The following is a 15158-nucleotide window of genomic DNA, read 5'->3' as shown; positions in this document are numbered from 1 at the left end:
CCCTGGGGGCTGGATTACCAGATATTGGGAAAAGGGATGTTCCCCACCATTGGCTGGCATATAGAAGTGTACAGGCTAATGTCTGCCTATGACACTCCAGGCATTGCTTCTCTCTGATGTCTGCTGTGATGCTCAAGTCTAATTTATGTGACTTTTGCTCAGTGAAGCCTCAGATCCCGGGCACAGGCTGCCCTCATTTCATATTCCTCTTTGACCTTTACCTCAAACAGCTTTCATTTCAACACCAGTGTTTTCGTTTTTACCAACTGGTCATGAGGCTGTAATCTCGAAACATTTCACATCCATTCACCCTCCCTTAGTAGGAACATTCATGCTTCCACAGGCTCTTTCCCTCTCCGCTCGGCCAGCCCACCCCCTCTTTAAGGCTGGTTTCTGGGTGATTTCTTTGCATGCCTAGTCTGAATTCGCTAGATCACCTCTGCAACCCTCTGCGCGGGGGTCCACCTGTATATGGCTCTGTGCATGAGCTGACCCTTTGACCATGGCTCCAAGTTCTCAAGGTGGCAGTTGTACCAGGCTGAAAGGGGTACTTTCTTGTCCGAGGTCTGTAAATTACCTTGGGAGACAGTCTGATTAGGTGGATGGTATGAGTAGGTGTTCTCAGTATAGCTCCGAAAATAAAGAAGAGCCTGGGAACTTTTCACAACTTTTACTCAATGTTTATCCCCATTCTCCTTTCTACCTTACTCTCTTCCCCATGCCCTTGCAAAACAAAAACAAAAACAAAACAAAGCAAAACCCTGAACCAAAACACAGGGCACCTCTGTGTGTGGGGCTGAGTGTGAACCAGTGGTAACAGATTGCAAAGTCATCTTCTCCTAGAGTAAATATGAACCCATGCCCACTCAAATTAGATTTCTCTCTTCTCTGACTCATTCAGTGAAAACAGCGAGCTTACATGCCAAGGAAGAGAGAGGAGTGGGAACGGAGACACTTTCTATAATCTGTAAAGACATAAATACAGACACCTTTCGAGGACGAGAAAGCAGCACGAAAAGAGACACAATAGTATTTCCTTCTTAGCAAATGTTAATGATGCTTCAAAACACGAACACCACCGATACAACTACATTAGCACAAATGCACAGAAAGCAAAAAAGAGATTTTAGTTTGTTGCTGGTCCTTAAAGAGCCCATCAGGATGGCTGGAGAAGCAAAGTGAACGTGGTGACAAGTATGCTTGAGAAGATACGGACAATAATTTTTAATTACAAAATGTACGTTACATTTTTATGTCAGCTAGAGAATTTCCCAGCCCCTGGAAGAGAATTGACATCTGTGCCTGGCCAAGTGCTCGCTTTACCTTATACAGAAACTCCTTTACTTCATTTTACCTCCAGTGCTAATGATGTCCATGCTATGGATTTGAATTTCTCACGAGCCAGTGTGATGGAAGAGGGGAAGTACATTTTTCTGAGGTTAATGTACCTCATTCGACTTCTGCTATCAGTTACAAGGGGAACTGGACAAAACAAGTGGTACTGTGGAACCCTAGACTTACTGCCCTACTCAATAATTATTCATCACTCCCTCTAACATCATACTAATAATGATGAAGAACCATACTCACCACTGCTGATGGATTGTGAGCTATTGCTATAATTACTTAGACATCATTTCAAAAAATTAGATAACTTACCCAAACTCACATGTAGCAGCTCTGTAATTTGAATCTGGGACTTGTCCTAACCCCAGCACATAGGAGACCCCATACTCCCACCAGCAGCCAACTTCAGCTACAGTTATGTCTAGTTTGGCCAGCGAGCCCAGTGTGTGTAAAACATGTCAATAATTGTGTCCTCAGTAGTGAGAGGCCCGCGTACCGCAAAAAAAAAAAAAAAAAAAAAAAAAAAAATTGTGTCCTTGGGCAGGGCAGCTGCTCTCCGGTTCTCTGTAGGCCCAACCATTTCCAAATGAGCTTATATCCTACAGCTGCACCTCTGACTACCTGCCTGGCCACAGGGTACCTGAGTTTGTGGTCCCTACCCTCACTATTACTGTCTCCTCCTCTTTCTATTATGTGTCTATCTCCCACTTTGTAAGTGCTGGGAGGGCAATTTAGGGAACTGTGTTTCGTGTTTTGGGGTCTCTTGGTATAAATCCACTCAAGTGTTAAGCATCAAGGGCCCTTGATAATTTCTAGAAAGATCATTCTAGAAATCAGTACAGATTAGCAAGACTGGAAGCAGGGAGATTAGTTTGGGAGCAGCTAGGGGCGTGGGGATGAAGAGGAGAGAGACTTGGGATGTAGTGTCAGTCGGATTTGGGGGGTGAAGGAGGAGGACCCAGGGTAACTTCTCAACGGATGGCCTCAGCAACCAGGTGGCTGCTGATACCGGGCAACCAGGTCACAATCCTGGAGCCAAGAAAAGGGTGTATGTAGTGACTTTAGTAGGAAGAAAGGTGCAAAATAATCACTCTCGAGCAGAGCAAGATCTAGAGAAGGAGTATTTCCTAATCTGGGGACTCAACCAGGAGGGCGTAGGTGGGCTCAAATCTCCAGGCTGGGAAGGGGAGCCATAATGCAGGAGGAAGGTCCCACAGTCTCAGGTAGAGGCAGGCTCAAGAGCTGGGAGCCCAGCAGGGAGTACTTCCGGTCATCGGCTCAGAAGGTGGCAGACACCAGGACCCTAGCACAAGAGATGTCCGTCCTTGGAAAGGTCCTAGAAACTTTCCAACTTCCTCCTGTTTATAACTTCTTATTCTCCCTTGAATGTTTCTCTGGAGGATTAGAATTTGTGAAAGAAATTCAATCTAAATGGAACCGGAGGATATAAGATGGAAAGCCCCACAAGTGTGCCTCAGGAAGACAAGACTTAAGGACTGAGAGGCTGATTTCCCGTAAATGCCTAATTCACAGAAAACAGATAATATTGGAATTTTCTTAAATGATAGAGAGTTAGTCCGGGGTTGCCTCATATCAGCCTTGGGAAATTTTGCTCATGGTTTCCAGAGACCCAAACAAGATATGACCCAGGTCAGGTTGGTCTCACAAAATAAGTGGAATTCAGCTTTGTTTGTGTGACCGGACCGGTTTTGTCTGCTGGGGGAATTTTCAAATCTGGTCTCCATTTGTTTTGATTTTAGTAGACTCTAACTGAACTCTCCCTTCTTTACATTCCCAGCCCATAAATAAAGCCTCCCCCAAACCCTCAGCGGACACGCCGGCAGCCTTTCCAGCTTTCGCGTCCCCAGCTGCAATTCCTCTGCTATTCCTGAACACGCTCATCTTCTTGACAATTTTGAGCTGCCTCATTTTACCTTTTTATTTAAGTTGACAAACTAAAACCCTCCAAAGGCAAGGGACCTGGGAGCTGGCCCTACAGCAGTGTGTGGGCGAGAGAAGACGGAGTCCTCTCTGAAGCCCAGCTCGAGGAAGGAAGGGCCTCAGGGACAGAGCTGGTAATGGCTGCATCTGGAGAAGGAAGGATGCTTTCTGGGTCTCGTCCTCTGAGTCCTCAGAGAACCGACCAGAACTCGGTCCTGGCCCTGTGGACCCAGGACTAGAAGTGCTGGGCATTGGTTTCAGGGGTTTTCCCCTGTGAGGGAGGAGGGACCACTCTTTCCGGCTTTGACAACCCCACTGTCACTCTCTACCAGAAGTTGTCACCAGCCCACCTGGGTAGTCTCATCTGGGCTCCACCCTCCCTCCTGCTCCCGAGTAGGGATATCCCGTAATAAAGCACTTGGCATATGTGCAGGACACATCCCTGGCTGAGTTCCAGAGAACCAACAACAGCCTTAGCAAGGACCTGGAAAGTTGATGCCCACAGAGGGGGAAAAAAACCCAAAGAGACCCTGGGGATCGGCTGTAGCTGAGATTCCTCCATCAGTCCGTCAGCAGAAGCCAGCATCTCTACAGATAAGTCATCCAGAGTAAAATGATAGGCAGGAAGCTTATGGAAGGTAACCATATCCTAGTCCCTGCCTTCAAACAGAATGATTCCTAAATTCAGTTCTGGGGCTGGAATTTGGATAGAATTTACCTCTAGGACTCTTTCGGCAGTATCTGATGTTAGAATTTCGACTTTAATGCTCCTTCCATCGGGCAGAAATATATCCAGGGACGCTTTCTCGGTAGTGATGCTAAATGTGTCCTATAAGCAAAAGGAAGCACAATGAGATTTGGCGCCCTTCCGCGGGGCACATCGACGCAGGAGACAGTCATCTTCCTCTCTGTGGGCCCTTGGGGCATACGGTATCCAAAGCAAATGCAAGCCAAGTGCAGAGATTTGGGGGACTGGTTTTGGGGGTGGGGTGGGGGTGAGGAGAGGGTGGAGAGGAGCTCAGGCAAAGCAATGACATGCAGCTTGAATAATTTCCCAATAAACAAGGCATCTGCCTTAGGGAAAAAGCTTTTGAGAAAACCATCCACGTGACTCTTGGCCATCCCAGATTTTAACTCTCATATTCAATATTGCCAGGCGTCCCTAAAACTTTGTAATATGCGCTAATTTATGGTTCTGACGCAGCAAAACTCTGAAGCTGCAAACTTTGAGACCTGTGTGGGGATCAGGTCTCTATCTGGTGAATGGGCACCCAGCTAAGGGGCCAACACCCCAGCTCAGCACAGCCCTGCCTGCACTTTCGCATTCTGGCCTTCTGTGAGGGGATGCGTGTGTGCCAGAGGGGACTGCGAATCCGGGGACCTGTGAACCTCTCGGATAGAGCGTTCTAGGATGTCAGAGACACGCTACAGACAGGGGAAGCCCGTCCGAGTTCAGGAAGGCACGAGGCTGAGGTTGGCACTCAGTTTCCTTAGAGAGAGTGACCCTGACGGGGAGGCAGGGCCAGTGGCTGCCCACACGGGCCTCCAGGGCAGCTGTATCTGGGGGCGGCTGTTCTCAGCGCCTCTGAATGGGACCCTGTCAGTCCACAGAGCTGCTTGTCTCTGGGAGGCTGATCCCGGTCACAGCGTTCTCATCTCAGGCTCCACGATGGACTAAACCCTGACGCAACCACTGCATGCAATGTGTTCCCTTCTCTCCTAGGCATTTAGAGCGGCACTAGCGATGTGCCATCCCGGGGAGACATGAGAAGAGAGCCATTCAGATCATTTCCTGTGTTCTGAGCCTGCTAGATAAGCCAGAATGTTAGTAATTAGCAACGCAGTTTGTGGGGATGGGGGTGGGGGGTATGGGGGGAGAGGCAGTATCTGTTTTTAGTGACCAGAAAATTTACATCCAGGTCACCTCCTTCCTGGTATCGGTTTGGGGGAGGGAAGATCCTGATGACCGATCAGAAGATTATTGGGGGATCACGGGGTTGGGACTCAGGTCAGCTGACCAGGTGAGACCCCTTTCCCCTCAACAGGCAGCACCTCGCCCTCCTTAGTCCTCCTGACCACCCCCTACCATTCACAGACACAGAGGATCAGGCACCAGGCTTTGTAGGGAACCGGGAAATCCAGCAACCCAATCGCACTGCCCAGGTACCTCAAAAGGTCCATCATGTTAGTAACAGGCTTATTTTTTCCTAATTTTGTTATCCAAGGGCAAGCTTTGACTTTACATCTTAACCACGCCTGCCCTGAACCCACTTACTTACAATCGCTAAATGTCTATGATTCTGAACCTAAGTACTTTAGAAGAGACACGCTGCTGCTTCCCAAATTCAAAGGGTTCGTCCGCAAAAACAGCAGTTTGTGAATGTGTTATATCCACATATACAGGCAACTTGCAGAGATAGCATCTCATTTAAGAGTAAATATACTATCTATGTATTTATTACATACAAATATATTGCTAGGTCACGATACTGATAATTGGGCTCTGTGCTAACTGCTTCACATATATTGAGAGTAGCGCATGTAACTCTCATAACAACTCCATGAGGGATATACACTTCTTAAGCCCCCTTTTTCAGATGAAGTACAAGTCTACAAAGGTTAAATTACTCCTCCAGGACACACTGCTAGTTGGTGGCAGAGGCAGGATTCAAGGCCAGCTCCTCGTGACTCTACAGCCTGGGTTCAACTAGGTTGGACTCATCTCCTGGCTGGTCCAGCATTGCCTTGGAGTGAATGTTTGTGTCCCTCCTCCCCCATTCAGGTTCGTGCCCTAACCTCCAATGTGATGGTGTTTGCAGATGGGGCCTTTGGGAAGTGATTAGGGTTAAGTGTCCCTCATGATGGGATTAGTTTCCTTGTAGGAAGAGACACCACAGAGCTTGCTGTCTCTGCACACACGCACAAAGAAGAAATTTATTTCTCACAGTTTTAGGAATTTCTGTTCTTTAAGATTCCCAGTTATGGCAGCCGGAGCAGACTAACGTATCGTAACACTCAGAGTGCCGCCTCCACTCTCAAAAGTGTCCGAGTTTGGATAAGTTATATGGCTGCCATGTTACTACCATAGTACCAGCATAAGGGACCGTGTTATGCTGCCCCCTCCATGTACAGTAAGTGTCTGTCTGCCTGAGTCAATCTGCCACTTATTGATCACTGTGTTGGTCACTTTTCAAACAGTCCTGTGGCTTCTCCCTGTCAGTACTAGCCTCCAAATCAGCACGTGCTAAACCAACCACCTGCCAGGTTTTCCCTTCAAGCATCCAGTGCTGGGACAACCCACCTCCCGGGATCCTGTGAAAATCACTCCAAGCCCTCCCAGAGCATGTCAGGGGCACTGGTTTCCCGCCACCATAGCACAGGCCCTAAGCTCTCCCTATACAACCTCAGCCATACTTTCTTCACTTCTACCTTCCTGGGGGAATTCTGACAGATTTCCCCACTTCCCTTGCAGTTATGATAACTGCTAACAGTAGAGCTCCCAAGACCCCATATCTAGCAGAGTAGTCAAGGGTCAGGGGTTTCCCCAGAGCAACTGTTGCAAATAGTCCCTTTCTAGGTATACCTTTGCCTAGGTCTTAGGGTCTTAAAGGTATCTGGCCTCACAAACACTTCTTACCTCCGAGGAAAAACACTCTTGAAATGAACGGAAAGATGTCATTGCCTTTGGATATGATTTAAGGAAAAGCTACCATTAATTTGTTACTTCAGTGCAACTCCCAACTCAAATTATATTGCAGACCAATAGACATCTAATTTATATAAACAGTTAAAATAATAGAAACGCATATCCATATTAAATTCTTCTGCAGGAGAAAAATGAGGAAGCAGATTGCATTGGTAGAGTGGGTCAGATTATAGACGGCCCTGAAATCAGACACTTGACGATTTTATTTAAAAAGGCAAAAGGGGGGCTTCCCTGGTGGCGCAGTGGTTGAGAGTCCGCCTGCCGATGCAGGGGACAAAACGGGTTCATGCCCCGGTCTGGGAAGATCCCACATGCCGCGGAGCGGCTGGGCCCGTGAGCCATGGCTGCTGAGCCTGCGCATCCGGAGCCTGTGCTCCGCAACGGGAGAGGCCACAACAGTGAGAGGCCCGCGTACCGCAAAAAAAAAAAAAAAAAGAAAGCTGAATCCTCGTCCCCCATAACAGGCAGTCAGTGGGTAATGTCTTCAAATTGAAGAACAGGGGAAAGAGATGTATATCATTAACCTCTAGATAATTAAATATCTAAAGAAAAAGCTAAAAGATTGGAAAGCCATTGCCTCTGGAAAGCAGGAGATTGTTATAGTATAATCCTTTCTAGCATTATTTTACTTTTAAAACTATCAGCACATCTTGCTTTGATTAAAAAAATAAACATTTTTAGAACAATATGGTAAACAGGAGAAAAAAAACCATTGAAAAACCTTTGTACTATGAGAAAAAAGCAAGTGAACAACAGATAAAACATTTGGAGTGGTGATCAAGGAGGAATGTGGCTCTATTTGTGATATTTGAATTTTACTTGTACATATATAATTTATAAAATGTAAAAGCCATACAAAAGCGCAATTAGAGGAAAAAAACCAAAGTGGTGGGTTCGGATTGTAGGAAAACAAAACTTAACTCATCTTGATCTAGGGAAGATCAGGAATTAAAACACACAATTCACAGTAGTAAACGGAATGCATTTATTTTTAAGAAACCTCGAAATCCTCCAATACCATGGGCTGCCTTAACACATTTTGAAACGTGCTAATTCTTTTCAAATCGAATGTAACACCCTGAGAAATTGTTTAATTTATCAAAGAATCTCCATCAGTGTGCTTTATTGATATTCTGCTCTGAGGCAGAAGAATGTCTGGTAGGCACAGTGCTTATCCTGAGCTTTATTATCCAAGAAAATCCATATTTGGACTCGCCAACCTCTAAATTTCTATCATACTTAATAATCGGTCCTAATCATTTCACTCCAAGGGACACGGAAAACATTCTTAAGAGGAAATGGGGAAACAGTCATTTCCTAGAGCCCCCAGAGCTATGGTGGGCAACACTTTCCAGATACATAAATTGCCCCTAACTTCCCAAGTATACAAAAGCCATTCCAAATACCTTCTTAGTCTCCTTTTTCTCAAACATCCTGTCCACACTTTAGATTAAGAACCAGGAACATAAAAAGTCTTTAGTCTAAAGACTTTGGTTTTGCCTTTTCAAAAGTCCATTCATCTCAGAGGCAATTGCAGGGCAAAAGCACAGAGCATGGTAAGTCGGGGGCGGGGCTGGGGGGCTGCCACCACTCTAGAAATATCTCATGACGTCAGTGGATCCAGGCTCGCTGGGCTTCCACTTATGAAGATGTGGGTCCTTGGACAAATTACTTAACCTGAAAAAGAGACACTAACAGCACCGTCCTCAACAAGTTGTGAGGGATAAATGAGATACCACACAGAAAGCACTGGGTCTGGCCCAGACTGAGTGCCCTGTAGAGGCAACCCCGTCTGATGACTGCAGCTTGCCTTTGGCCATCCTTGATAGAGGCTCCTCGGAAGGCTCCTACGCCGGTCACATGTATTCACGTTTCTCACACAGTGTGTCCTTGCCCCGAGACAGGAATATGGGCTTGTACTTGCTGAGCCCTGGAGAGCCACGCCCGTGAGCGTGTGATTATTTGGCAATAACCACTGGGAAACTGCAGGACAGGCGCTTAACAAAGGCAGTGAAAATATTTAGGTGGGGTCTGTATAATATTGAGGTGGGGAAACTTCCCAATCCCTGCTCCTTGGGCTACTTTAATGGTCTGGCAGACCCACACCTCACCATCTTTGAAGAAGTTGAAAATGGTCCCAAGCCTGGACAACTGGGTTTTCAGAGGGGCTGTCTCTGGTGAAAATTGGGTCTGGTCAGGGAGGAGGGAAGCAGAGGTACAAAGATGCAGGGGGCAGGACTCAAGCCACATAGAAGCTGTGTTAAAGCAGTTCATCAGGAAGCACTAGGCAGGTCTGGAGCACAACTCTGGGCCCATTTGACACCACCTAGTGTCTGGGGAGAGATGTGCTGGCCCGCCATCTTTGCCGGAAGCAATCTCTCAGCAGGCTGGGAAGAGGCAAAAGGACTGGCGTTGGTAATAGCAGGAGGACCACATAAGTGTTATAACATTGGCCAGATGACATTTAAGTGCCTTAAGAGCACTGGCTCACTTAATCCTCCCAACAGCACTAAGAGAGGAGCCATTCTCCCCATTTTAGAGATGGGGAGACTGAGATACAAAGAGACTAAGTAAACACAAATCCAAAGTAGGGCAGCCAAAATTTAAACCTTGGCCATCTCATTTTGAGCCTGCACTCCTAACCACTAAGCCAGTTCTGAGGCTTATTATTCAGCAGGATGGTTGAAGATGTGATCTTGATAAGAGAAACTGTGGTTTGGGTGTCACTGCAGACATGCCGCTCTGGCCTGGGGCAAAGTGTTAGTGAGAAAGTCCTCAGAGACGGAGAGGCAAGATCCAGAAGTACGGCAGACAGGTTCTACCAGCTCAGCTCCAGCAACTTCCAACACCGTGGGCCAGCTGGCTTACTGAATGCACCCCTTTCAAAGTTGATGGATCACCTGGGAGAACGAGAGGCAAAAATCCCGCAAGAAAGGAGGAAAGAAACATGACCAACTAAGGGTGAAAAATATATCCCCCCCAAAAGTGATGCCACCAAGGAGATGAAAACAATGGCTGTGTTAATCAAAATAAGGCTTCTCTGAACTCAGACCTCAAAGAACAGATCAAGGTCTCCAAAAAGAGGTAAGCGAATAGATGTGAAAGGAAGCTGGCCAAGTTCACGGAAGCAACAGAAGCGAAAAATAAAGCCATTGCAAAAGTGAAAATCTCATCAGAAGAAGCAGGAAGAGATGCTGCAAAATGCAGCGGGGGCAAAAGGTTTCTGTGCAGTTATACAGATAAAAAAATACTGAGAGCACTAAAATCAAATAAAACAGATGTAGAGAACAAATGTATGGACACCAAGTGGGGAAAGGTGGGGTGGGATGGATTGGGAGATGGGGATTGACATATATACGCTAATATGTATAAAATAGATAACTAATGAGAAACTGCTGTATAGCACAGGGAACTCTACTTCAATTCGCTGTACAGTAGAAACTAGCACAACACTGTAAAACAACTATATCCCAATTAAAAAGAAAGAAAGAAAGAAAGGAGGAAAGAAAAACACATTAAAAAAAACTCCTTTAAATTATCAGGAAAAAAAGACACTCAAAACAAAGCTCCAAAACACTGCCACCCTCTGAATGATTTTTAGGAAGCATTGAAAGCAAAAACCATAATGCACACAAAGATGACAGAACCACGGCTGACTGTACCTCCATGCATTCGCATAGAATGATTTGCAAGATGTAAACTTTGAAAAACAAGGTTCAGAATGTGGGCAGAGTGTGTGCTTATCTGTAAAGCAAAAAAGGATATGCATACATATGAATGTTTGCATGTGCATGGAAATGTGTAGAAGGGACATACATTAAACTGTAAACAACAGTTGTCTCTGAGGGGGGGCCCTGAAGACCCGTGGTGGGAGCGAGGTTACTTTCATTATATATCCTTTTGTGCTGTTGGAATGTTACCACCAGCACCGCCTCAAAAACAACCTACCAAAGAAAAGAAAAGTATATACATATACATATATATATACACACATACCATTAAGTGTATGTGAAAGTACGAGCAATTATACAATGGGAGGGGAGACTCTAGGGGCATTTCTCAGTTGGCTGGACCAGTAAGTTTGTCAACACACTTGAACAACTGAGTAAATGCAAATTTGCTCCCAGTTTTTACACGTCTGATCAAGGTATCATTCCTCCCTGACCTAAGGAGCCAGTTCACTAATATCACGTCATTGTGCAATTTCAATCCTTTTGAAGCTCTTCCATTCAGTCAAGAATGTACACGCAGGGCTTCCCTGGTGGTGCAGTGGTTAAGAATCCACCTGCCAATGCAGGGGACATGGGTTCGAGCCCTGGTTCGGGAAGATCCCACGTGCTGCAGAGCAACTAAGCCCGTGCACCACAACTACTGAGCCTGCGCTCTAGAGCCAGCGAGCCACAGCTACTGAAGCCCACGTGCCACAACTACTGAGCCCGCACGCCTAGAGCCCGTGCTCTGCAACAAGAGAAGCCACCGCAATGGGAAGCCTGTGCACCACAGCGAAGAGTAGCCCCCGCTCGCCGCAACTAGAGAAAGCCCGCGCGCAGCAACGAAGACCCAACACAGCCAAAAATTAAGTAATTAATTAAATCTACATATTAAAAAAAAAGAATGTACATGCAGGCATAAAAATGTTCCTATGTGTACCACCTGAATGGGTGCTGTGCTAAACAAATGTACTTGGCCAAGTTCCAGCCTCTAGGGGACAAGAGGTCAGTTGTTCTTTAGACCAACAAAGGAAAGGGAGTTGCTGTCTGTCATTCTGTTGAGACTGAATTTTCTCCATGATCCGTTTACGATAAAGTCAGGAGCAGAGAATATACAAGTGATAGCTGGCATGGCTATTACTGCTGTCCTGAGGTCTTCACTGTGGCACACTTGGAAGTCCCAGCTACAAAAGTAGGGTCCCACAATTGTCATGGGGGCCCTTAATGGTAAAAGGTTCTCTCCTCCATGGCCAGTTTTGAGATGCACAATGCTTAAGCTACAGGAAAAAAGTTATCTGCTTAAATAAAATGAGCAAAAGGTCAAGTGACACACTTAATTTTCCATCTAGAATCTAAACTTCCAAAGCAACAAAATAGGAACCATTTTCCTGTTACTCCAAACGAATGTATTTTATCTGAATCCAGGCTCTGTAGGGCTGATGACTAGAAAAGCACACACGGAGACATATTCTGCAGTGAAATAATGACCTTAGTCAAGAAAAGCAAGCTTACCAGCTGCACCAGTTTCAAAAAATCAACGAAGACATCACTTCTCAACATGTTTGGGTCCATGGTTACTGAAAAACAGGGACAGAGAGCCAGGTTACCACTGGGCTGGGTTGACTGCTCTGTTAAACTGCTCTGTCCTCCAGGAAGCCCTCCAGGCCTTGCCCGTGCACCGCTGCCTCCTTGAAGGCGATGGAGCCTGTGACTTCTCAAATTCAAGAAAATCTACAAAGCCCGCCTCCTCCAGGCAGCCTCGCAGGCAACATGAACCCATCACACCAATCCAGCTGACTATTTCCAGGAATCCTACTTTATTCATGCACACCCCTGGCCCAATATCTATCTAGCTGCCCCTACTAGAAGGATGATGGGGTTAATACGAGGTAGCAATAAGATCTAAAAACTTGGACCTAGACTCCCACTTTAGCAAGATGCTTGGTAATTTGAAAATTTTAAATCAACCAAGAAACACTGATTGAGAGGACCTCTTTTCACGATGGGAGCTCTCAAGAGGTTACCCAAAAAAAGCAATTATAAGGCTGTCAGATATTTAAAATTTCATTCTTCTATACTTATAAGAGCAATCTGCCCCTTAGTTTTAAAGCTCCAGATACCAATGCCCAGCGCTGTGGCCCGAGCAGATGGGCCAAGGCTCTCCCCTGAGGACCTCACACTCACACGTGAAGTGCTTCTCAGCAGCGTCCTCACTTCTTATCTTCCTCCCCACAAGTCCTCTCCTGGACCCTGCACTTGAGCTAAACTTATCCAATTTCTAAATCTGTATTAAATGTCTTTCTTTTTGGTGCTGTTTTACTGATTTTGTCAAATAACTTCTACCAGCATTCAAAACTAGCACTGACTGAGGTCATTTGAGGTAGTGCTTCCCAAACGATGCCATGTTTTTCAAAATAAAGTAAGTAAGAGAGAGAGTGTCTCTGTAACAGGAGAAACTGCTTTTTATAAAAGGTACTCCCTCTTTTCTAAAGGGGGAAGAAGCTCTTGTCTTATTTTCTGGAATATTTGTGCCATGTATGCAAACTAATCATTATAATCATTAGCGTGGATCCTTGGGGATGGGGAAAGCTATTGAAAAAGTGTTCATCCAGCTAGTATTTACTGTACGACTGTTAAGTACCAGGTACTACGCAAAGCACTTGGTATATTTTAGCTCACTTAATCTGCACAACAAAAGAAGATTACCTGAAGTAAATAGTATCTCCATTTTACAGATAAAGACACTGAAGCTCAGAGAAGGTAAGTGTCTTGCCCCAGGTCACACAGCCAGTGAGGTGCAAACCTGGGACTTGACTCTAGGTCTGAATAGAGCCTGTGTTCACAGTGCTGCACTGTCTCCTTCCTTTACCTTCCAAGAGAATTCACGAAGCATCCTGACTACAGATAAAGGCCAGGCCTGGAGAAGTGACCCTTTAAGCAGTGTGATCATTTGTGAAAAGGCCAGCTGTTAAAAGGAGTATTTCATGAAGATATGAGAACACAAACCAAGAAGGAATGAAAATTCAAAAGATATTACATTTTGAGCTTGAAAGCGTTTATTTAACAGGTCTAAAAGAGGTATAGTCTCCACTACAAAAGATGAATGGAAAATAGATGACTTCTAGAATTACTATTTACTATGTTTAAAAAAAATATGTGCAGCCCTGAGAAATAATGAGGTAAATCTATAATCTCTCACCTAGAATGACCTGTAAGAGTAATATTTTAAAAGGAATAAAATAGCATATAGAAGAAAAAGCTTTTTTTCTTTTGTTATGAAGGACATTAGTGGGGTAGTTGGTGAAGTTTGAATAAGGTCTCTATATTAGATAGCATTATTATATCAATGCTAATTGCCTGATTTTGATAACTATACAGTAGTTACTGAAGAGTTGTCCTCGATCTTAGGAAATACACATAGATGTATTTAAGGGTAAACTGGCTTGTATATGCAAAACAAGCATCTCAAAAAATTATATATAATATATATGTGTGCACACATTCATAATACAAACAGAGACATAGGAAAGTGAGAAAGAATGATAAAGCAAATATAAAATTTTAACATTTGGGAAATCTGGGTAAAGAGAATACAGAAAATTTTGCATCAATTTTGCAACTTTTCTGTAAATCAGAAATTCTTTCAGAATAAAAAGTTTCAAATACTCAGATACAGAAATGTGTATAAGGTAAGTTTCAATTTGTGTTTAGCCAACAGGGATGTACCCACACACTAGAATACACATGATCGTTTCTGAGAAATACACAAGCCACTTGTAATAGTGTTTTTTTCTAGAGGCTTGGGGATCTGAGGTGGAAGGGAATGTACCTTTCATTTTATACTCTTTGGACGGGTTATATTTTTAAAACATTTTATGTCTATACCATTTCCCGCTTTTTAAACCTTTAAATATTTGAATGCCAATGTTTCTATTTCTCCCCACCCCCTTTTCTTTGTGAGAGCTCAGTCCTGTTGTGCACAACACTTTTCAGGAACCCAGCAGTGGGCCAGGACCTCTGTATCGCCAGCCTCACAGGGCCAGAGCAGACCTCCGAGTATCCCTGGTGCCTTAGCATGGCTCCTGGGGAAGACAGAGATGGAATAACCAACTCTGGCACTGCCAGTAAACATCTCCGCTATCTCCTGAGAGCTTTCATGTAAGCAGTTCATTTTATTTGTTTGTTCAGTCTTAATCCAGAGATATTTCTTTGACTTCTACAATCAAAGCCAACACAGAGCCCCCGGGGGCAGGGTCTGTGGGGTGGTGAATCTAAACAAAGCATTTTTAAACCAAATACAAAGACCACATATTTTATGACTCCATTTACATGAAATATACAGAGCAGGCAAATGTATAAAGGCATAAATTAGCGTAAAATGACAGGGGCTGGTGGAGGAGAGAAACAGGGATTGACTGATAATAGGTATAAAATTTCTTTTTGGGGTGGTAAAA

The 15158-nt window shown here is 44.8% G+C and overlaps 1 protein-coding gene across 3 annotated transcripts in view; it reads right to left on the bottom strand.

Annotated features, from left to right (window-relative positions):
• The window catches only part of SNX31 (sorting nexin 31), a 71726-nt gene that overhangs the window by 42123 nt on the left and 14445 nt on the right, over positions 1-15158 (bottom strand). For all 3 annotated transcript variants that reach the window (XR_016388367.1, XM_089898854.1, XM_022584681.2), the window contains exons 4-5: positions 12217-12281; positions 4007-4117 (exon numbers count right to left, since the gene is read on the bottom strand). Coding sequence is in view for 2 of the 3 variants with exons in the window: in XM_089898854.1 (XP_089754980.1) it covers positions 4007-4117; positions 12217-12281 (176 nt within the window). In the remaining variant the exon portion in view is untranslated. The remainder of the gene's footprint in view (positions 1-4006; positions 4118-12216; positions 12282-15158) is intronic.

Source organism: Delphinapterus leucas, chromosome 17 (genome assembly GCF_059928025.1).
Source record: "Delphinapterus leucas isolate spDelLeu-1000000601 "Yukka" chromosome 17, BTC_Dleu_Yukka2, whole genome shotgun sequence".
Taxonomy (NCBI): domain Eukaryota; kingdom Metazoa; phylum Chordata; class Mammalia; order Artiodactyla; family Monodontidae; genus Delphinapterus; species Delphinapterus leucas.
Note: the sequence above shows the minus strand (reverse complement) of the source record. Positions and strands in the feature narration are given on the sequence as shown.